General features: G+C 36.6%; 1 protein-coding gene across 2 annotated transcripts in view; it reads left to right on the top strand.

The window, feature by feature from the left end:
- LOC128217719 (leucine-rich repeat-containing protein 74A-like) overlaps nt 1-6,825 on the top strand; it is a 63,081-nt gene extending 56,256 nt beyond the window's left edge. For both annotated transcript variants that reach the window (XM_052925066.1, XM_052925065.1), the window contains one exon: nt 219-6,825. In XM_052925066.1, the coding sequence (XP_052781026.1) occupies nt 219-413 (195 nt within the window). In that variant the 3' untranslated portion in view covers nt 414-6,825. The remainder of the gene's footprint in view (nt 1-218) is intronic.
- Nucleotides 6,826-22,912: the final 16,087 nt, after the last annotated feature.

Raw genomic sequence — 22,912 nt, 5'->3', positions numbered from 1 at the left:
TAAATTATTTCACCGTAAAAAAGTTAACAACGATGCCATTAAAAACATTGTTAACTTTAACTAAGTTCTGAACAATCTGCCTAATGTGTAATTATTAATCTTTTCCAGGACCAACACTTGCGCAACATCATGGCAACGAGAGTGACTTAGCATAAGTTGATATATCTTTCTTGTAAAATAGATGACGTTTTAACTTTTAAACTCCCTTTCTATTACAGCGTCAACTTAGTACGTTGGTGGAAGAACTCAACTACACAAACTCGGGTACCTTGAACTACAGGGACATTATTAGCGGGCAAGCTCTCAGAGATTTCTTCTCGCATCATCCTGCGCGAGCCCTGGCGATAAAATCCTCCCAGATAACCATAAACACTATACCTGAGATGTTGCATCGGCAACTTACTGTCACATGATCTTTAGTAGTTATAGGTTTTTAAATGTTGCAAGTCTTAATTGCCAAGTTGCATCGGCAACTTACTGTCACATGATCAATAGTAGTTATAAGCTTTTAAATGTTGCAAGTCTTAATTGCCATGTTGCATCGGCAACTTACTGTCACACGATCTATTGTAGTTATGAGCTATTAAATGTTGAAAGTATTAATTGCCATTTTGCATCGGCAACTCACTATCACATGATTTAACATATTTATCTTAGCTTCCCACAAATAAATCGGCAAGTTTTAATGGTGGGGTATAGAATTCTCATAGCGAAACCATACACAGTATATCTGAGATGCTATGGATCGGCAACAATCAGTCACCTAAATTGTGCTGTTATGATCTGTATAACACCTGCTTAATATAGATTGGCAAGTAAGAACTGATACTGGGCAAGTGAAATGCTATTGACTGGCAAGTTGTTATTGATATGGGGTAAGTGAAATGCTATTTACTGGCAAGTTAAATTATTGATTTGCGGCAAGTGAATTGATAATTACTGGCAAGTAATCATTGATTCTGGGCAAGTGAAGTGCTATTTTCTGGCAAGTAACTTCTGATACTGGGCAAGTGAAATGTAATTTATGGCAAGTAATCATTGATTATGGGCAAGTGAAATGTTATTTACTGGCAAGTAATCATTGATTCTGGGCAAGTGAAATGCTATTTATTGGCAAGTAACCAATGCTACTGGGCAAGTAAAATGCAATTTAAAGGCAAGTAATCATTTAATTTGGGCAAGTGAAATACTATTTACTGGCAAGTAACCACTGATACTTGGCAGGTGCACTAGACCTGAATAAGTCTTAAGTTCTAATTCTCTTGCCGGATGTTGATTGGCAAGTAGGGTTTTGGGTTATAAGCTTATAGGTGTAATCAAAATTGAGCCCAAAGTAATGATTATAAAACAAACTAATATTGGCATGCAATTCCAAAGTATTATGTTCATCAATGTGTTTAAAGATGGCTGCAGTAGCCTTATGTCAATTTTATGACCTTACTGTAAGTTAAAAATGAATTTAAGGGCAAATTTTTGTTTTTTCATTTTTTCAAAAGTGGTAGATTTGTAGGTAGATCGGTAGGGGGGTCTCAAAAGAGGTAGATTTTACTTACCACCAGTAGAGTTCACATCTCTGTATACATTCTATTTTCATTAGATATTGAAGAAAAACAAATTAAGTGTGGTTTTGCTTTAAGTCATGCTTGGCATTATAATTATGCGGTAGAAAACACTTAAAAAGTACAGGGTTCAATAGCTATGTCTATTTCACAGTTGAGCTAAAGCTATTTACGTACTGTTACTGAAAATTGTAGGCTATAATGACGAAAGTAAAAATGAATGCAAATGTAGTGACAAAGCAAGCGAACATTCGTCATGAGGAGAGTAAAGCAATAATAAATAAGTAGAAATCTGATTCATTTTCACAATTGTTTAATGAAGCATGGCAATGGGGAATCTTGCTGAATTTATTTGCTGACTTTATTTAAAAATATTTTCTTGTACTTTAGTTTAAAGGGCTTGTTTACAGAGTATATATTTTTTTTTTATATTTTGATGAAATATGTACCACAATTAATACAATTGTTTTAATTTACCAAAAAGGATGCAAAAATATCCAAAACAATGGTTCTTGTGAAGGATACCATGTTTAATTTGAAAGAAATGGGCAGAACACATTTCTACCTTATGAGACCATAGTTGATCACTGTTAATCTTTTAGGACCCACCAGTGATTTAATATTTGTGCGATTTCAGCTATTAAACAATGAACAAACATCAAACAGCAACAGACAGATTCTCATTTGAACAGAGTCCTTTATAATTCCAACTTAAAATAATTCAATTTTCAAAAGTGTTAATAATGCTTTTCAACAAAATAGAGTATTTTCTGTCACATTGATAAATAATTAATAACAGTATTTTAAAATTCTAATGATTATTATTTATTATTGAAACAAGCAGTTTGTTCGCATTTCAAACTAAATTATTTAATTTCAATGGCTGACACTATAAAACACGAACAAGACCCTGTAAAATAAAAAGTGTACCCTTATGTCATATAAATTTTTGTATAAACCCCAAACAAAAGTAAAAATAAATAAATATGTAAATGATTATGTTTAACACAAAAAAAAATTAAAAAAATATACAATTTAATTGAGTTGATGGATAACATTTAATGATGTTTTATCTACATGTGATATTTTATTTATTGGAAAATCCAGGTGGTTTATATGTGGTTATTTGTTGTATTTTATCCATATTTTCAGTAAATTTCATGTTTGTTAAGAAATTGATATCTTGCCAAATGTAAATTGTTGATTTTCTTTAAAAAAAAAAAATTGCATTTAAAATGTTGTAAGAAACAATTGTTTCTTTGACTTTTTGAAAAATATTTTCTTGGCGTAGATGGAAAATAAAAATAAATATAAAAATAATAAATTTTTAACTTGTGTAAATTCTCTTTACCATTTATGACACGTATCAATTTTTTTTACTTAAGATATTTAACATCAATGGTTTAACAATCACTATTCTGTAAAAATAAATAATGTCCAATTCTAAAATAATATTATATGGTATTGAAATATACCAAAAAGGAAACAAAAAATACTGATATTGGTTTCATTTGCTTCGTTGTGCATCACTTAGTGACGACATTAATTGTTGAAGTTGGACATTTTTTGTTGATTTTTTTTTCTGGTCATTCATTTTTCTTCCATTTGGTAAACTTATGGCATATATTTCATAAATAATTTTATCGGAGAACTACTTTTTTTGTTTCTTGTAAAATATTGATATTGTTGCTCCTGGTTGTTGTTGTTTTTCATTTATTTTTCGCTTGTTTGATTTTCAAAGAAAAAACATATGGGTACTGCCAAAGATTAGATATTATTGTTGTTATGGAGAGCAGTAGCTTGTCGTTAAGCAAAAAACGTTTTGCATTTTTTTTCTGCAAAGTCTGTTCTTCCAGGAAGCCATTATGTGTGTACGAGTACAGATAAATATGTCAACGCTTTTTTTTAAACTAACTGGATTTAACATGGAAGGCAACCTCAGTAAATTTCAAATTGAAAAAAATGCGTAGAATCTCTTAAGATGACCTGCATAAGGAAGTAACATTCAATACATCATAAACAACAATATCAATTTTATGTAATTCTTGACAATTTCCTTTTTTCTTGCAATTGTATCATCTGGTAACTAGTCCCTTGAAGCCCTAAAACTGTTTGACTGAAAAATAACAACAGTCAGGGGACTTTTCTGTGTCGCTTCTTTTAAATTATTGAGTTTAACTCTCTTATGATATAGCTGTTTATACTTAGAAACACGAAGTCTCAAGATGCTTTCTAATTACTAATAATTAAAGAAAACTCGACATAGCTAATAAAATCACGATTTTGGATTTTTTCCGTAATTTTATACACTTCACAATTCTTAATCTTAACTTTTTAAGCTTTAAAGATAAGCCGACGGATTTTGATATTGGTTTCTAACTGGAAATAAAATTAAGTGCAGGAATAAAATAAATGTTACATATATCTCCACTAAATATAAAAATATTGCATACTTGCATGTTTATTTTCACATATTTATGTTTTGTTTGAGTGGGGTCGGATTAGTGGGAACACACAACAATTTATTTGTCTATATCCTGCTCTGAAGAAACAAGAGCGTAGCTAGAATAGAATTGATGTGCAAGTCCGGTTTTATAGTGGTGCTCCTTGGCATGCTCCCCGCTACTTTTTTTAATGCAGGATGCATTGAGGTATGATTTCTACTACAGTCAAATCCCATCGGCTTGATATCCCAGTGACCAGCCAGAATACTTTGAGCCTGGCAGATATCAAGCCAAGCAAGACTGCTCACATAGAGTAACAAAATGGTCCTTTTCATCAAGCTCAAGCCAACGAAAAAATCGAGCCGAACGATATCGAGCCAACAGGATTTTACTGTATATTGAAAATCTTGTGCAGGCCCTGACTATAAAAGTAGTAATAATAGTGCTTACGTGAAGCTTTGCAACTGAGCAAGGTGGTTGCTATTACAATATATTTATTTTGAAATCTGATCGAATGCATCTTTTTGACTTACATATTTCGATACCATGGATCCTGAGCAAAAAAATTGAAAGACCAAAGCAGAGTTTAGTGCAAACATTATTTTAAATTTTAAAAATATTCATTTTGCTCATGTTAAAGAAAAATGGGTCCAATGGGAATAATACTATGAGTATAGGACTAAGAATGCCCAGCAAAAGGAATGATTGCCGCAGAGCAAACTAATTCACTGCCACAGAGCAAATTGCATCACTGCCACAGAGCAAAATGAATCACTGCCACAGAGCAAATTGAATCATTGACACAGAGCAAAATGATTTACTGCCACAGAGCAAAATGAATCACTGTCACAGAGCAAATTGAATCACTGCCACAGAACAAAATGAATCACTGTCACAAAGCAAAATGAATCACTACCACAGAGCAAATTGAATCACTTCCACAGAGCAAAGTTCAATCACTTGCAAAGAACAAATAGAATCACTGTCACAGAGCAAATTGAATCACTTCCACAGAGCAAATTGAATCACTTCCACAGAACAAATTGAATCACTGCCACAGAGCAAATTGAATCACTGCCACAGAGCAAAATGAGTCACTGCCACAGATAATGAATGACAGCTGCAGAGCAAAATGAGTCACTGCCTCTAAGGCGAAATACTTATGTGTGCATTTATATGTTTTTAAGGATTTTAGAATTAAATGGTTAAAGATTGTTTGTAAGTACTAACAAAAAAATGTTTTGATGTGACACAGTACATACTTACAATCTTTGATCTTTTGACTGCTGCTTTACTGAAATAAATGTAATGGAAAACTTCAGAAATTTGTTGCGTAACACTATCTGTAGTTTTTGCTTTTATGTGTTTCCTACACACACTATAAAATGTGGTCACTGTAACATACAAGTAGTTCACAAACTTTAATGACATACTAATGTAGTACTCAAAAAGTAGTCCACATTTACCAGTAGTGTGTCTCAACTTTCTCTTGTCAGAATCTTTACAGGTAGTTATATTTACTAGTCATTACCAGTATATATCAAAATATTAGTTTTTATTTTATTTATTTAATTATACATGTACACTGTATTCTATATGTTCTATGGGTGGAACGTTTGATCTGCCATGATTTCTGGGAAATTTTAAGGATTATAAATTATATAATTGTTTTAATATTTATGTGCCTGTGTGTCCAATAAAAAGGACATCAGGTTTATTGGAACTGCAAGTTGATTTGGAGGGAGGTGTTCAACTTAAGAAGATTTTTGCGGATTAGAATTTCACAAGGCGCTCAAATCATTAACAGTCAAATACAACCTCCCGGATCAAAATGCATAACCAATAAACCTTTTATTCGCACTTTTATTATACAGTCAAAACTCGATATGTTGAAGTTGTTCGGACCTCAGAAAATACTTCTAGATAACGAACATTCCATATTAAGAAGTTCAAAAGGTGTATAACTAAACTGTAAAAAAATAAACAAAGGTTCGACATAACCAGAACATCGAGATAACAGAGTTCGACATAGCCAGTTTTGACTGTGTTGTTTGTTACTTGTAAAATTGTTCGGAATGTTCATTATTACATGTTACAATGTTATATTACAGTTTAAACATGTTAGATTTCATTTTAATGTTTGATAATGCACTATATCTTTCGAAGACCTTATTTCATTTGATGACATCATCTCAATTTTGCACAATGATACTTGTAATGACCTGGGACAGTATTCAATAATGACCTTATCCTTAGCCTTAGATATGCCTCAGTGATTCCATTCAGCCTGTTGGTCAGCTAAATATACAGGCCAATAAAAACACTTAGTTTCTAATCTTAAATTTAAATTCAATCTAAGTTGCTTATTGAATACAGCCCTGGGCCAGTATTCAATATTGATCTTATCCTTAGCCTTAGACATGCCTCAGTGATTCCATTCTGCCAATTGGTCATCTAAATATACTGGCCAATCAAAGCACTTAGTTTCTAAACTAAATTTTTAATTTAGTCTTAGTTGTTTATTGAATACGGCCCCAGACGTAAGCAAAGTGGAAAACAGCCTCATTTCACTAGGTAAAAAATGGACAAGTCATTTTGCTTTATGTATTGTTTGAAGATTTAGGATACATAAATGATATACAAATGTAGAAAAATTTAATGTCAATATTTTCATGTTTGACTATGTCACTAGAAAAGTTGTTTTTCTTCCCTTTACTGTATTAAACTACATAGTCATGTTTTGTTTTATGCATTTTTAAAATATTACAAGAGAGATTATGTTTGCACTTGTGATAAGAAATAAAAGATTTTATTTTCTTGTACTTGTGTGTTTTTGATTTATTACTGTTGTAAGTTACAAGGACTCGTCAATGCTCAGATTTGACTCAAACATCGAAAAAAAAGTTGTGTAGAATGTTATGAATGATTGTTTAATTGATAAAACATCATCAAATGTTCAAATTAGAGCTCAATTGTTTAAAATCATTCCAAAATATGACACAAAATCCTTTTGCCGTAAAGTGTTAGTAACACTATTAAAAATTGAATTATATATGGTTTGTATTGTTGCAAAAAAAATGGTTTAAATGATTATCACCCGGTTACTGCGCCATGTTATTTCATAAAATTAAGTAAAATTTCGAGGTATAAAAACAGAAACATTGCTGACATAAAAATCTGTGAGTCTCTCTCTCTCACCCCCCCCCCCACAGCCCCCCCCCCCCCCCCCCATTCCCCCTGAATCTTTTAGCCCAGCATCATGGGCGCACACAACATTAAGCCAAGCCTTTGGTGTTTAAGATTCAACCCGCAGGAAATAGCTTTGAGATGGTTTCATTCATCCCACATAAATACTTTTGGGATGATTCAGTTTGATCTGCTGAAATAGCTTTGGGATGGTTTCGTTCACCCCACATAAATACTTTTGGGATGATTCAGTTTGATCTGCTGAAATAGCTTTGGGATGGTTTCGTTCACCCCACATAGATACTTTTGGGATGATTCAGTTTGACGTGCTGAAATAGCTTTGGGATGGTTTCGTTCACCCCACATAGATACTTTTGGGATGATTCAGTTTGACGTGCTGAAATAGCTTTGGGATGGTTTCGTTCACCCCACATAAATACTTTTGGGATGATTCAGTTTGACCTGCTGAAATAGCTTTGGGATGGTTTCGTTCACCCCACATGTATACTTTTGGGATGATTCAGTTTGACCTGCTGAAATAGCTTTGGGATGGTTTCGTTCACCCCACATAAATGCTTTTGGGATGATTCAGTTTGACCAGCTGAAATAGCTTTGGGATGGTTTCGTTCACCCCACATAAATACTTTTGGGATGATTCAGTTTGACCAGCTGAAATAGCTTTGGGATGGTTTCGTTCACCCCACATAGATACTTTTGGGATGATTCAGTTTGACCTGCTGAAATAGCTTTGGGATGGTTTCGTTCACCCCACATAAATACTTTTGGGATGATTCAGTTTGATCTGCTGAAATAGCTTTGGGATGGTTTTGTTCACCCCACATGTATACTTTTGGGATGATTCAGTTTGACCTGCTGAAATAGCTTTGGGATGGTTTTGTTCACCCCACATGTAAACCTTTGGGCTGGTTCAGTTTGACCTGCTGAAATAGCTTTGGGATGGTTTCGTTCACCCCACATGTATACTTTTGGGATGGTTCAGTTTGACCTGCTGAAATAGCTTTGGGATGGTTTCGTTCACCCCACATGTATACTTTTGGGATGGTTCAGTTTGACCAGCTGAAATAGCTTTGGGATGGTTTCGTTCACCCCACATGTATACTTTTGGGATGGTTCAGTTTGACCAGCTGAAATAGCTTTTGGATGGTTTTGTTCACCCCACATGTATACTTTTGGGATGGTTCAGTTTGACCTGCTGAAATAGCTTTGGGATGGTTTCGTTCACCCCACATGTATACTTTTGGGATGATTCAGTTTGACCTGCTGAAATAGCTTTGGGATGGTTTCGTTCACCCCACATAAATGCTTTTGGGATGATTCAGTTTGACCAGCTGAAATAGCTTTGGGATGGTTTCGTTCACCCCACATAAATACTTTTGGGATGATTCAGTTTGACCAGCTGAAATAGCTTTGGGATGGTTTCGTTCACCCCACATAGATACTTTTGGGATGATTCAGTTTGACCTGCTGAAATAGCTTTGGGATGGTTTCGTTCACCCCACATAAATACTTTTGGGATGATTCAGTTTGATCTGCTGAAATAGCTTTGGGATGGTTTTGTTCACCCCACATGTATACTTTTGGGATGATTCAGTTTGACCTGCTGAAATAGCTTTGGGATGGTTTTGTTCACCCCACATGTAAACCTTTGGGCTGGTTCAGTTTGACCTGCTGAAATAGCTTTGGGATGGTTTCGTTCACCCCACATGTATACTTTTGGGATGGTTCAGTTTGACCTGCTGAAATAGCTTTGGGATGGTTTCGTTCACCCCACATGTATACTTTTGGGATGGTTCAGTTTGACCAGCTGAAATAGCTTTGGGATGGTTTCGTTCACCCCACATGTATACTTTTGGGATGGTTCAGTTTGACCAGCTGAAATAGCTTTTGGATGGTTTTGTTCACCCCACATGTATACTTTTGGGATGGTTCAGTTTGACCTGCTGAAATAGCTTTGGGATGGTTTCGTTCACCCCACATAAATACTTTTGGGATGGTTCAGTTTGACCTGCTGAAATAGCTTTGGGATGGTTTCGTTCACCCCACATAAATATTTTTGGGATGGTTCAGTTTGACGTGCTGAAATAGCTTTGGGATGGTTTCGTTCACCCCACATAAATACTTTTGGGATGATTCAGTTTGACCTGCTGAAATAGCTTTGGGATGGTTTCGTTCACCCCACATAAATACTTTTGGGATGGTTCAGTTTGACCTGCTGAAATAGCTTTGGGATGGTTTCGTTCACCCCACATGTATACTTTTGGGATGGTTCAGTTTGACCTGCTGAAATAGCTTTGGGATGGTTTTGTTCACCCAACATAAATACTTTTGGGATGATTCAGTTTGACCTGCTGAAATAGCTTTGGGATGGTTTCGTTCACCCCACATAAATGCTTTTGGGATGATTCAGTTTGACCTGCTGAAATAGCTTTGGGATGGTTTCGTTCACCCCACATAAATACTTTTGGGATGATTCAGTTTGACCTGCTGAAATAGCTTTGGGATGGTTTCGTTCACCCCACATAAATGCTTTTGGGATGATTCAGTTTGACCTGCTGAAATAGCTTTGGGATGGTTTTGTTCACCCATATATAGATCAATGAAATACATGTTATTTATGACGGCGTAGCTTGTAGACGTTTAAAATTGTTTATGAAGACCAGCTTGGTGATACTTTTGATATAAATGACGAGAAAAATAGCTAGTCCAATGTTTCATATTTATCTGAAAATTACATAATTTCCGTCTCAAACAAATTTCAAAGTCAAATTCTATAAAGATGAAATTATGGTACAAACGCCGCACCATATATGTGTATTGCCAACATGATTTTGCGGAAACCAACACTGGAATAAACGTAAATCATTAAGGATGTAAGTACTTGATCAATTGTTTATGCCTGTTATTGGTCATTTTACTGATAAAACATCAAACTTTAATGTTCTGCGCAGTGCAATACAATCTCAAAAGGAAAAACACCATTTAAATGTGACGTCATGCATGTATGGTGTTTCTACGGTGGACAAAACGCACCACCTTTACCACAGCAAATCCACCAATCTCTGTGTATTCATTTTCCAGACGGATGTTTCTGCTGTGGATTATAACTAATGTTTTGTTATTCACTGATTTTTAGTGCAAGAAAATGTATCAAAGGGCTTATCAATTTGTAAAATGAATTAAAACTACTTGTGCAAACATACAATGTAATTATAACGAAAGTTCCTCCCGACCCATTTTGCTTTGCATTCTTGATTTCAAGCGTCATCGTTATCGAAAGCTTTGTATTTTTTACTTTTCCACCATTAAATAAACCAGTTGTTATATCAAACATAACAAGACAAAAGGCACGTATTGAACTTAACGATGTCAAATTTCACCTGGATACAATTTCCGCTTGTAGTTTTCCTGGGAAACAATAGCATGTTAATTACAATTTAAAAACAAGATAAATTGTCTTGCACAAGCGATTTCCGGGTGGAGGGGGCGGCGCAACATGTGAACCTTCCATCCTACCCATCCAAATGAACATTTCATGTCGATATGGTAGATATTTTATGCATAATTAAATAACACGTCATTACACCATTTTAGTCTAAAATTAGGTTGTTTTCTTTTCAAGCAGAATGAATCTCATAACCCCATGTACATGTCTACAGCATATTTTGGGGGTTACTTTGGAAAGAGGGTGCATGCCCCCAAGGTGCGCTCCTTCAGCAGCCCCCCCCCCTCGCCCTCTAACATCTAACCATGGAACCGCGACTGTTATGTCTACAAGTTGGAAACGCCCGAATAACAATATTTTACCGTTGATTGCTGCCAATAGGAATGCAAGGCCGAATCGCGTCCTGGTTCACAAAGATTGTAAAAAAAATATATCACTACAACAGTTCATGGCATGCAACTAATGAATATAATGTTTGCGAAAAATGTATAATTAAACTTCTTGATAGGCGTGTTGATCAGTGCTTGGCATAAACAATACATTATTATTTAATAGGTTATATGTTATTGTAATATAACGCGGAACTCGTGCATGATATTTTCTAGAATTCAGTTTTCCATCGAAAACAACCTTGGGCGTATATGGACGGTTTACATAGTCGGAATTCTTTACATTTATCCGCACTGCAAGTAGATTACGAAGTATTTTCAATTTAGCACTTAAACTTAATGGCCTAGTTTAAGGAATGTTTGGCATGATAATCCCCTGCTGTGCATCTTCTGCTAATTGGACTGGTGTCACAGTAGCGGCCAATTTCCTGTATATTGGTTTATTGGCTTAGATACAGTTAGGGTCCAATTTGATAATAAAACCTCCCAAACTGCACGGCAGGATATTCAGATTGGAGATCTGATAAGAAGGCACCAGGCAGTTGGATTAAGAGCAATACACAGAGGTTGCGTACTATACACCGATTTTGGGGCGGGGGGGGGGGGGGGGGGTACTTATAGAAGGCTGAAACTAGGCCTTTAATGACCTTACTCTTGGTATTCTTAATTATTTATGCAATAAAACACTTCTCGGCAATCGAGTTAAACTTAGTAAGACATGATACATGTTAAAACACTACAGTTAACGAGGGTAATTAATATACTGTTGTCAGTTATAACTTGTTTCACCATCGTTGTAAAATAAATACGTTTAAACTAATAATAAAGATCTGAACAATGTATTGACGACATCAGAGAGCCCTAATAAATATCAGTAACTTTTCACTTGGGGGGGGGGGGTCCAGGATTCCATGTTAGAGGGGGCGTAACCTTTTGAATTGAGCCACTCCCTCAGAACTGAAATTTATTTGGTTTAAAAAGTGTTGGCAGTGGGGCTTGCCCCCCCCCCCCCCACACACACACGAAATTTTGAACAATCTCTAATCCGAAATGGTTAACTTAAGTCCTATTTTATTAATTTTTGGTAACAAAAAGTAAATTTGGATTATTAAAGGGGCACGCGCTCCTGTTGCCCCCACCCCCAGGATCCGCTAGTCTTAATATAATTTAAATACTACTACAGACTGGTTTCTTAATACAAAATTAATGAATTACAGTATTTAGTTAAGTGATTGCGAATTATTTGGCAACGAAAATAGTGCCATCTTTATTGGCCTAATATTAACATTACTGTCATTTCTAATCGTGCAGGATTTCGATGACAAATAACACCGATACTTGTCTTAAACATTTTCATTGCGTTTGCTATAACACTGCTTCATTCATTCAAAACCTTTGTTTCATTCATTCACAACCATTGCCTTGATTTCTTTTAAGGATCATATTCCAAATTATTTCCGATCACGCGATCTTCAACGGAATGCGGGCAGTATTTGTAAAAAAATCGGTCAACTCTGGCGACCTTGATCGGTAGATAAAGAGGATAATTGTTCGTGAAGATTCGTGAAGATTGGATTGAGCGGACCGAAGTACATGTGGTGCTGAGTGCATGTGCCCTTAGATCCGTTTCAACTCCTCTGTGATATCCTTCTCATTTACTCCGTTCAATAATGGATAATTGAATAATTTAAATCATTCGGAACACCTCGGCCATTTTCACCGAAAACAACATCGGGTGTATATAGTCGGTTTATAATGTCAGAAATCTAAACAGTTTTACTACGCGGCAAGTAGATCGCGAAGTAATTTCAATTTAGTAGTTAAACTTTATGACTTTATCAAGGAATATTAATTATATATGCAATAATACACTTCACTGGCAATTAAAGTAAACTTTGTAGTACAAAATACACGTTAAAACAGTACTTTTAATCAATTCTATTTAAAATTTTACGAACTATTTCAACTGATGTACCGACATAGATCCAAGATTGTTTTCGATTGAAAATGGCCGAGGTGTTCCGAATGTAATTGCAATTTGTTCGTTAACTAATGATTATTATATTTCGATCCCGTTGACTATCGAGCCCGGCCCGGGGGTCTGTTCACTGGATAACGGATCAAAGTTGAAAATTGACCCCGTCCGTTAATCAAAGACCCATGTCGCTTGAAAAGTTGATCCTCGTTGAAAAATAATCAAGGGTGGTATTAAATATAAAACTATATCTGCCCTGTAGTCATATTTCATTTATTTTTTAATTGCATATTATCGTTATTTATACCACGCAATCCGATTAGCTATATCATTATACATTACATTATGACCACTAGTCAATATCCCCGCCCAGCCAAGTTGAAGTCAGGTAAAAAAATTAACGTTGAAAATGACCTTAATCGTCGCATGCAAATTACTTAAATCTTATTTTGTGAGTACATTCTAAAAATCGTTAAACCTTACTTAATGATGACCAGCTTGATGGTAATTTATATATAAATAAATCCATACAAAATATCAAGACCAATCGTTGATCCGTACCTAAAAATACATCATTCCAGTCTAAAACATTTTTGCAAAACACAATTCTATCAATCGGAACACCTCGGCCAGTATCAAACAGGAAATGTCTATCTCGAAGCTTGCCGGAAATGGCCGAGTTGTTACGATTGAAAATTCTATATAAATATGAACTTGTGGTACAAACGCCGCACCATATATGTGTATTTTTTTTTACAAAGGATTTTGCTGAAATCAACACTTGAGTAATCGTAAACCATTAAGGATGTAAGTACTTAACTGAATTTTGCATGCATTCAATTGGTCATTTTACTGATAAAACGTCATTTTTTTATGTTTTTATGTAGTGCATAACAACCTCAAAAGGATATGCACCATTTTAATGTTACGTTATGTCAACACTGTGTTTCTACGGTGGACAAAACGCGCCACCTTTATCATGGCAGACCGAACAATCTGGGTGTATTGTTTTTTGTATTGATGGATGTTTCTGAGTGGATATTTTTGACGTTTTGTTAATACTTGTAAAATAAAAAATAATAATTAACAGTGCATGCATTTCAATATGGAAGTCCAACCCCGATAATTTTTGGTGTAAAGTCAATTTCTTGCGCCATCCTTGTCGAAAGTTTGCAATTTATGCTTCTGTCACAGGTTTGTTACAAATGAAGCAGTTGTTATAGCACACTTTACAAGAAAAAAAATGCAATTTTCAAGACACATAATTATGTTTAATGTCGCTTGAAGGACACTTGAGTCCAATTTCGAACCTTGCAATTCAGAAAGCTACAATTTCCGCTTGTAATTTTCCAGGAAATAAAAGCATGTTTTGTATAGCAAAATTATTTACAAGATATGGTGTCGTGCATTAGCGATTTCCGGGGAGGGGGTGGGGCGCACGCTGTGCCCCCTCCACCCTCCAAGTTGACATTTGATGTAAATAACTCCAAAAGCACCTTTTCAGTATAAAAGTAGCCAATGGTGTTAAAGAGGTTAAAGAGGAGGATCCCTAAATACCCTTACATTTCTACAGCATATTTCTGGGGTTCTAAGGAAAGGGAACACATGCCCCCAGGGGTGAGCCCCTTACGTGGGCCCCTCTGTCTAATCATTGAACCACCCCTGTATTGTTAATACAACTAAAATCCTGAATGTTAAATGTTGCCAATGAGATTGCAAGGCGGAGCTCGCTTCCTGGTTAGCAAAGGCGAAGAAACATATGTTCTTCAATGTGCAATTATGCATCTAACATAACATAACGTTTAAGAAAAAATGCACACTTATACTTCAGGCTTGTGGGTCAGTACAAGGCACGAACAATACATACTTATTTAATAATCGGAAGATAATTTTCAATGAAACTCGACTGAAGGCGCCGACATGCTTTGCTGAGTGCATGGTTTCCGCCCTTCATTTATTGATACATGTTGATTTATGAATTATTAAAATTCGTTCGTTGGCTGAGTTTTGTGATGCCGTTGTATTAAAGTTTGACCCTGTTTAATATTGACCCCGGCCTTTTCACTCGATGACGGACCAACGCTGAAAACTGACCCCATCCGTTTATTAATGACCCTGGTCGCTTGAGGAGTTGATCATCGTTGAAAACTGACCCAGGGTTATATTTAATATAAAACTTCAATTCTATTGTCTTAATTCATTGAATTTATGGATCGTTTACTATTGTTATAATTCACAACACAATCCGATTCGCTATATCAATCTTAAATCCAATTTAGACCACTATTGAATACCACCCAAGTCGTGTAATTTTTTAACGTTGAAAACTGACACTAATTATGGCTTGCAAGTTACTAATGAAGTGCACATTTCAGTCAATTAACACTATTTGTATTTACAGTAACAAACACTTAGGGAAATGTACGCCATAACCTAAAAATATATTTTTGCTTAGTCAAGGGCATGTATACAATTTCGTTAACTGTTTGTGTCTGAAAGGTTGGTAAATATTATTTTGGGTACATATAATGATATAAACTACACATCTGGGGATAGTATTTGCCTTAGCTATATAAATCCAGGTCTTTGATATTAATCACCATTTAAAGGTGCACTCTCACAGATTTACCGTTTTTACATTTTTTATTTTATTTTTTTGTCTTGGAATGAGCAATTTTTTTGTGAAAATATCTGCAAAACAGTGATATAAGACTGCTGTTAAAAGATCAGATCGCAGATTTTCATATTTCCTTTCCATAATTAAAGTTTTATGGTTAAAACCGTTACTAACGGTATAAGAATGCATAAACATTATTTTTTTTAACTTAAAAATAAAAATCGGCGATCTTATTTTTTGTTAGCCGGCTAATATGACTGGTGTACATGTATTTTTCACATAAATTGGCTCGTTCCAAGACAGAAAATAAAAAAAAGTTGTCAAAACGTTCAATCTGTGAGAGTGAAGTTTTAAGACACAATCAGTGAGCCAAATGCCTGTGGTCAAGGTCTATAACTTCTTCAGTAGTATTGCTTTCTGAAATCTTCTCTTATGAACGACGTCGCTCTGGGGTGGTATTCAACATTCCATATCTAACATAACTTAATCTTAGGATCATACATCATTGACACGCTGCTAGACCGCTAGGCCGCTAACTTCACGCTGCTAGGCCGCTAGGCCGCTAACTTCACGTACACGACAAAATATTTTTTAAGTATGTTAAATGATACATTATCGGCCTCATACTAGCTTGTAATTATAATTCTAGACTTGTTTTGAGGAGATACTATATTTGCCGAGTTTGGTACCATCTGGTGTCTACTCCCTTTAACACCAATATTGAATGCACATAAGGAAATATCATTGTAATTATCAAGTTACAAACCAATGAGATATTGCTCAATTATCTTATTCATTATGTAACTACCAGAATAGCCAGGGGCGTAGCCAGGCTTTACTGAATGTGACGCGCGAAATGGAGCGGGTATGGGAGGGGTAATATCCCTGTAGCCGGTTGGGGGTTGGGGGGAAGGGTCTCCCCAGGGAAAAAATGGAAAATGGAACTACCATGTTGAGCTCTGAGGTGTATTTGGAGGGATTTATAGGTTCGAGGCCGCCGACTTTGTACCTTCCATTTGATCGATTTAGGCTCAGTAAGCTATCAAGCACAGAGAAGCAATGCTTCCTTTAGCTGGTCTTCCTTTTATTCTGATATCATTTTTTTTAGCTTAGCCCTCGACTTTGATGCCATTTTTGGCAATATATATTTTTCATTTTTGAAATTGATGTTACGCACATGCGTATTTGCGTAACGCTGGCTACGCCCCAAATAGCTCTAACCAGGGTTACATTCTGTCTGTGAATTGTGGCACACACACGCACTTTGAACAATTAAGTTCCAATGCACTGCATACAAGCCACCCATTAAACGCCCCTCCCGGAAGAAGTTGAATACCTTTTATATGCACTACATTGGTTGCATTATGTCTGAATGGTCGTTTTTTAATGCTTTTGTAAATTGTTTTACGTAAAGAATAAAATCACCCAGACTTTGCTTAAGTTTCCTTTGATGTATTCCAACAATGTAATCTTTGAATGCCAGCTATCATGCGCCCAATCAAGGCCCGATTTTTAAATCTGAAATATCTTGGAAGGTGATATTCTGTGCAATAATTCAGAACCCCCCTGTTGATGCACTATCACCTGAATTTTGTTTTACGATTTGTGCAATAACCTTGCTTGTCAACATTCATGAACAAATTACTTCCTTATATGTCAATGCAGTGTTAAGGCATCAGAATCACAAATACAGTCTAACCCCGATGGCTCGAACTCGCTTGGCTCGAATTCATCGATGGCTCGAACTGGATGGTAAGAACCGATTTCTATAAACTTAAGGTAAGCATTCCCGCTTGGCTCGAATTTTCTGAGGCTCGAGGTATTTTCGCCGGTTATTTGGGAGTTCGAGCAAATGGGGTTCGACTGTATGTGAACTTGGATGTCTGGTCCTATGTTCAGTAATGCGCTAGTCAATTGTACCCCCCCCCCTCCAGGTCTTGGGGTATACCGGGGGAAATGGGCCGTTTTTTTACCTTTCAGGTGGCCCCGCAGAGTCGACTGAATGCAGTGGTTTTGTTTTCGTGCCGAAAATATCGGGGAATGCGTCTTTCCTGGAATGTCCCCAGGGTGCGGGGGCATTGTGCGGGTTTTTTTACCAGCAGTTTGTTCTTCTTCTTCTTCTTCTTCTTCTTCTTCTTCTTCTTCTTCTTCTCCTTCTCCTTCTCCTCCTCCTCCTCCTCCTTCTCCTTCTTCTTCTTCTTCTTCTTCTTCTTCTTCTTCTTCTTCTTCTTCTTCTTCTTCTTCTTCTTCTTCTTCTTCTTCTTCTTCTTCTTCTTCTTCTTTATTCTTTATTCTTTAAAAGTACATGTATTTTTTGAACCAAAAATTAGTGTTCCCGGTTAAACACTTATTCTATGTTATCGAGTCAGAGAATTAGTTTATTTGTGGGTCGGAATCCTTATGAATTATTTGTGGGTGTTATTATATTGATCAAATAGTTTCCTCTTCGGGATGTAAAAAAGTGCAATGCATTGCATGTAAACACATTATTCATTGATAAAGAATATTTCTGCATTCGCTGCACTTTGACACGCCGATACGGCTGCATTTTTTAGTGCAGGGCTTTTCTTCTCATTTTTTTCTTTGCTGATTTAGGAGAGTTATAAACATGATAATATTGACAACTGCTGGACAGATAAGGCCTAAGAAAATATTTTGGTTTTGGTTACCCGAACATACATATGAAAAATGCGCAGACGCTACCGCTTTTATAGTCAGTTGTTAAAAAATAATAATGAAAAAATGGAATAATAAATAAATAAATAAATAAATAAATAAATAAATAAATAAATAAATAAATAAATAAATAAATAAATAAATAAATAAATAAATAAATAAATAAATAAATAAATAAATAAATAAATAAATAAATAAAATAAATAAATAAATAAATTAATTAATTAAAGAAGAAAATAAAGATAAAGTAAATAAATAAATAAAATAGAATAAAATTTAGTATGTTATATAATGTAGTTAAAGCTTTGTACTGAATACAACATTCTCCTATGATGACAATTTACGCTCTTATATAAAGCCTATAAAAAAGCCTACTTACCCTACCTGTTTTTGAAAAGGATGCATAACCCCAACCAAACCATTTTTGGGACCTAAGCTGAGCAATCAAGTGTCAATATTTACCATGCCGTTTAACAGTAGCCAATGGACGGGTACCCGCGGGCTGGGTACGTTTTTCAATATGGGTAGGGTTTTAGCCTGGTTTTAAAAAGGACATGGTGCTACAGAAAAGGGACAGGGTGCTATAGAAAATGGCAGGGTGCAACAGAAAAGGGACAGGGTGCTACAGAAAAGGGCATGGTGCTACAGAAAAGGGACAGTGTGCTACAGAAAAGGGACAGGGTGCTACAGAAAAGGGACAGGGTGCTGCATAAAAGGGACAGGGTGCTACAGAAAGGGCAGGGTGCTGCAGAAAAGGGACTGAATGCTGCAGAAAAGGGACAGTGTGCTGCAGAAAAGGGACAAGGTGCTGCAGAAAAGGGACAGGGTACTGCAGAAAAGGGACAGGGTACTGCAGAAAAGGGACAGGGTGTTACAGAAAAGAGACAGGATACTGCAGAAAAGGGACAGGGTACTGCAGAAACGGGACAGGGTACTGCAGAAAAGGGACAGGGTGCTACAGAAAAGGGACAGGATACTGCAGAAAAGGGACAGGGTGCAACAGAAAAGGGACAGGATACTGCAGAAAAGGGCCAGGGTGCTACATAAAAGGGACAGGGTACTGCAGAAAAGGGACAGGGTGCTGCAGAAAAGGGACAGGGTGCTGCAGAAAAGGGACAGGGTGCTACAGAAAAGGGACAGGGTGCTACAGAAAAGGGACAGGGTACTGCAGAAAAGGGACAGGGTGCTACAGAAAAGGGAAAGGATACTGCAGAAAAGGGACAGGGTGCTGCAGAAAAGGGACAGGATACTGCAGAAAAGGGACAGGGTGCTGCAGAAAAGGGACAGGGTGCTGCAGAAAAGGGACAGGATGCTACAGAAAAGGGACAGGGTGCTACAGAAAAGGGACAGGGTACTGCAGAAAAGGGACAGGGTGCTACAGAAAAGGGACAGGGTGCTACAGAAAAGGGACAGGGTGCTACAGAAGAGGGACAGTGTGCTGCAGAAAGGGACAGGGTACTGCAGAAAAGGGACAGGGTGCTACAGAAAAGGGACATGGTGCTACAGAAAAGGGACAAGGTGCTACAGAAAAGGGACAGGGTACCACAGAAAAGGGACAGGGTGCTGAGGGACAAAAGGGAACATTGTATCGGGCAGTGAATAATTAAAGCATTAAGAATTTCATAGAAAATGAAAGAAATAATGCTTATTTGCAGTAATATTAGGTTTTTAACTACCTATTATATAAAGTTTGTTTAATTTCATAATCATAATTTTAAGTTTTAATCAAAACAAACGAAATATTTGATTATTTTTAGCATTTAATTCTTTGAAGGCAGGAGGGGGCACATTCTAGTTTCCATAAGGGCAAAAGGGTGCTTCCAAAAAAGGACAGGGTGCAGCACCCTTCCATAAACCCTCCAGCTAAAACCCTGATATGGGAACCCGGATACACTTTCAGTTCCCGGTAACCGACTTATGCAGCTAATCGTTTTAAAGTCTACTTGTTGAAGTGAATGAACGTTCCGCCACCTTTGTCATTTGTTATTGAACCCATGTAAACAGAGAAAGCATTTTTGTCTTTATTTGGCAAACGATCCAAAAGAAATCCAGACCGTTCCTATATTTATTTCAGACTTCATGGTTACTTCGCGTCTCTGGTGTATTTAACATTCTATATCGTGTTCATGGAAACTTCGAAATACTGCCAGTAAAGATATTTAAGTTTCACCAGACAAAACTACTAAATTTGAACTGCCAGACTGGCAACTGACAAGAGCTGCGATTGAGAGGGCAGTAGAACGTGACAACGTCATCAGTGAAACATTGCAATAATGGTGGTGGTGTGTAAGCTTATTTATACTCGCACTCTGGCTTTGCCCATCCGGTAAGTGCTCCGATAAGAATGTAAGTCATTTTTTTTCAAATAACAAATATCTAGATTTCGCGTTTTGATCTTTTCACAAAAAAAAATCCCTACATTCCGCGCTCTGTTCTTTTCCAAATTCATTATTTTCCAATACCTATTCCCTAAATACGGCGTTTCATTCTTTCTCAATACCTATTCCCTAAATACGGCGTTTCATTCTTTCCCAATACCTATTCCCTTAATACGGCGTTTCCTTCTTTGCCAATACCTATTCCATAAATACGGCGTTTCATTCTTTCTCAATACCTATTCCCTTAATACGGCGTTTCCTTCTTTGCCAATACCTATTCCATAAATACGGCGTTTCATTCTTTCTCAATACCTATTCCCTAAATACGGCGTTTCATTCTTTCCCAATACCTATTCCCTTAATACGGCGTTTCCTTCTTTCCCAATACCTATTCCCTTAATACGGCGTTTCCTTCTTTGCCAATACCTATTCCATAAATATGGCGTTTATTTCTTTCCCAATACCAATTCCCTAAATACGGCGTTTCGTTCTTTCCCAACATCTATTCCTTAAATTCTGTCTTATCGTTGTTTCCCAAAACCTTTTTCCTAAATACGGCGTTTCATTCTTTTTCAATAACTATTCCCTAAATACGGCGTTTCGTTCTTTCCCAATACCTATTCCGTAAATACGGCTGTTCGTTCTTTCCCAATATCTATTCCCCTATATACGGCGTTGCGTTCTTTCCCAATAACAATTCCTTAAATACGGCGTTTCGTTCTTTCCCAATACCTATTCCCTAAATATGGTGTTTCGTTCTTTTCCAATAACAATACCCTAATTACGGCGTTCCGTTCTTTCCCAATAACAATTCCTAAAATACGGCGTTTCGTTCTTTCCCAATAACAATTCCTTAAATACTGTCTTCTCCTTGTTTCCAAATACTTATTCCGTAAATACGGCGTTTCGTTCTTTTCCAATAACTTTTCCCTAAATACGGCGTTTCGTTCTTTCCCAATACCTATTCCGTAAATACGGCATTTCGTTGTTTTCCAATATCCGTTCCCTAAATGCGGCGTTCCGTTCTTTCCCAATAACAATTCCCTAAATACGGCGTTTCGTTCTTTCCCAAAAACAATTCCCTAAATACGGCGTTTCGTTCTTTTCCTAAAACTATTCCCTAAATACGGCGTTTCGTTCTTTCCCAATACCTATACCGTAATACGGCGTTTCGTTCCTTCCCAATATCTTTTCCCTAAATACGGGGTTCCGTTCTTACCCAATAACAATTCCTTAACTTATTCCAGTAACTATTCCCTAAATACGGCGTTTCGTTCTTTCCCAATACCTATTCCGTAAATACGGCGCTTCGTTCTTTCTCAATATCTCTTCCCCAAATACGGCGTTTCGTTCTTTCCCAATATCTATTCCCTAAATACGGCGTTCCGTTCTAACCCAATAACAATTCCTTAAATACGGCGTTTCGTTATTTTCCAATAACTATTCCCCAAATACGGCGTTTCGTTTTTTCCCAATAACAATTCCCTAATGACGGCGTTTCGTTCTTTCCCAAAAAAACATTTCCTTGAATACGGCGCTTCGTTCTTTCCCAATAACTATTCCCCAAATACGGCGTTTCGTTCTTTCCCAATACCTATTCCCTAAATACGGCGTTTCGTTTTTTCCCTGTATCTTTTCACTAAATACCGCGTTTCGTTCTTTCCCAATAACAATTTCCTAAATACGGCGTTTCGTTCTTTCCCAAAAACAATTCCCTAAATACGGCGTTTCGTTCTTTCTCTAAATCCCTAATAACGCGTATAATGATTACTTAAACAAGCTCGTTCTGTAATGATTCCAATAACAATTCGCTAGATAACGTGTTCTGTTGGTTTCCGATAAGATGGCCCAAGATTTCAGGGGTTTAGCCCACCTGAGCACAAAGTGCAATTTCAATCAGATGAACGATATTATAAGTCACGGGGTTAGTAGGTGACCCGATATGGGATATACGGGGCACAGGTAATCATATTCGGGTTTATCGGAATAGTCTATCGGAATAGTCATCAGAATCGGAAAATAGACGCCATTTTGGTTCGATTTAAATTTGGTGACCCATTATGGAAAAATATGGGGTCACCGCGTCCAGTCCTGGACCAATGGCGTTGCGTCATTCATGTTGGGGCCATCTTGGCCCTCTTGTTTCTTTTCACTAAAAGTAATTTTGCAACTCTGTTAACATTTGTTATGAATGTATAATTAATTATGCGTCGTGGTTAGCTTAA

The sequence above is a fragment of the Mya arenaria genome, chromosome 14 (assembly GCF_026914265.1).
Source record: "Mya arenaria isolate MELC-2E11 chromosome 14, ASM2691426v1".
Classification (NCBI taxonomy): domain Eukaryota; kingdom Metazoa; phylum Mollusca; class Bivalvia; order Myida; family Myidae; genus Mya; species Mya arenaria.
Note: the sequence above shows the minus strand (reverse complement) of the source record. Positions and strands in the feature narration are given on the sequence as shown.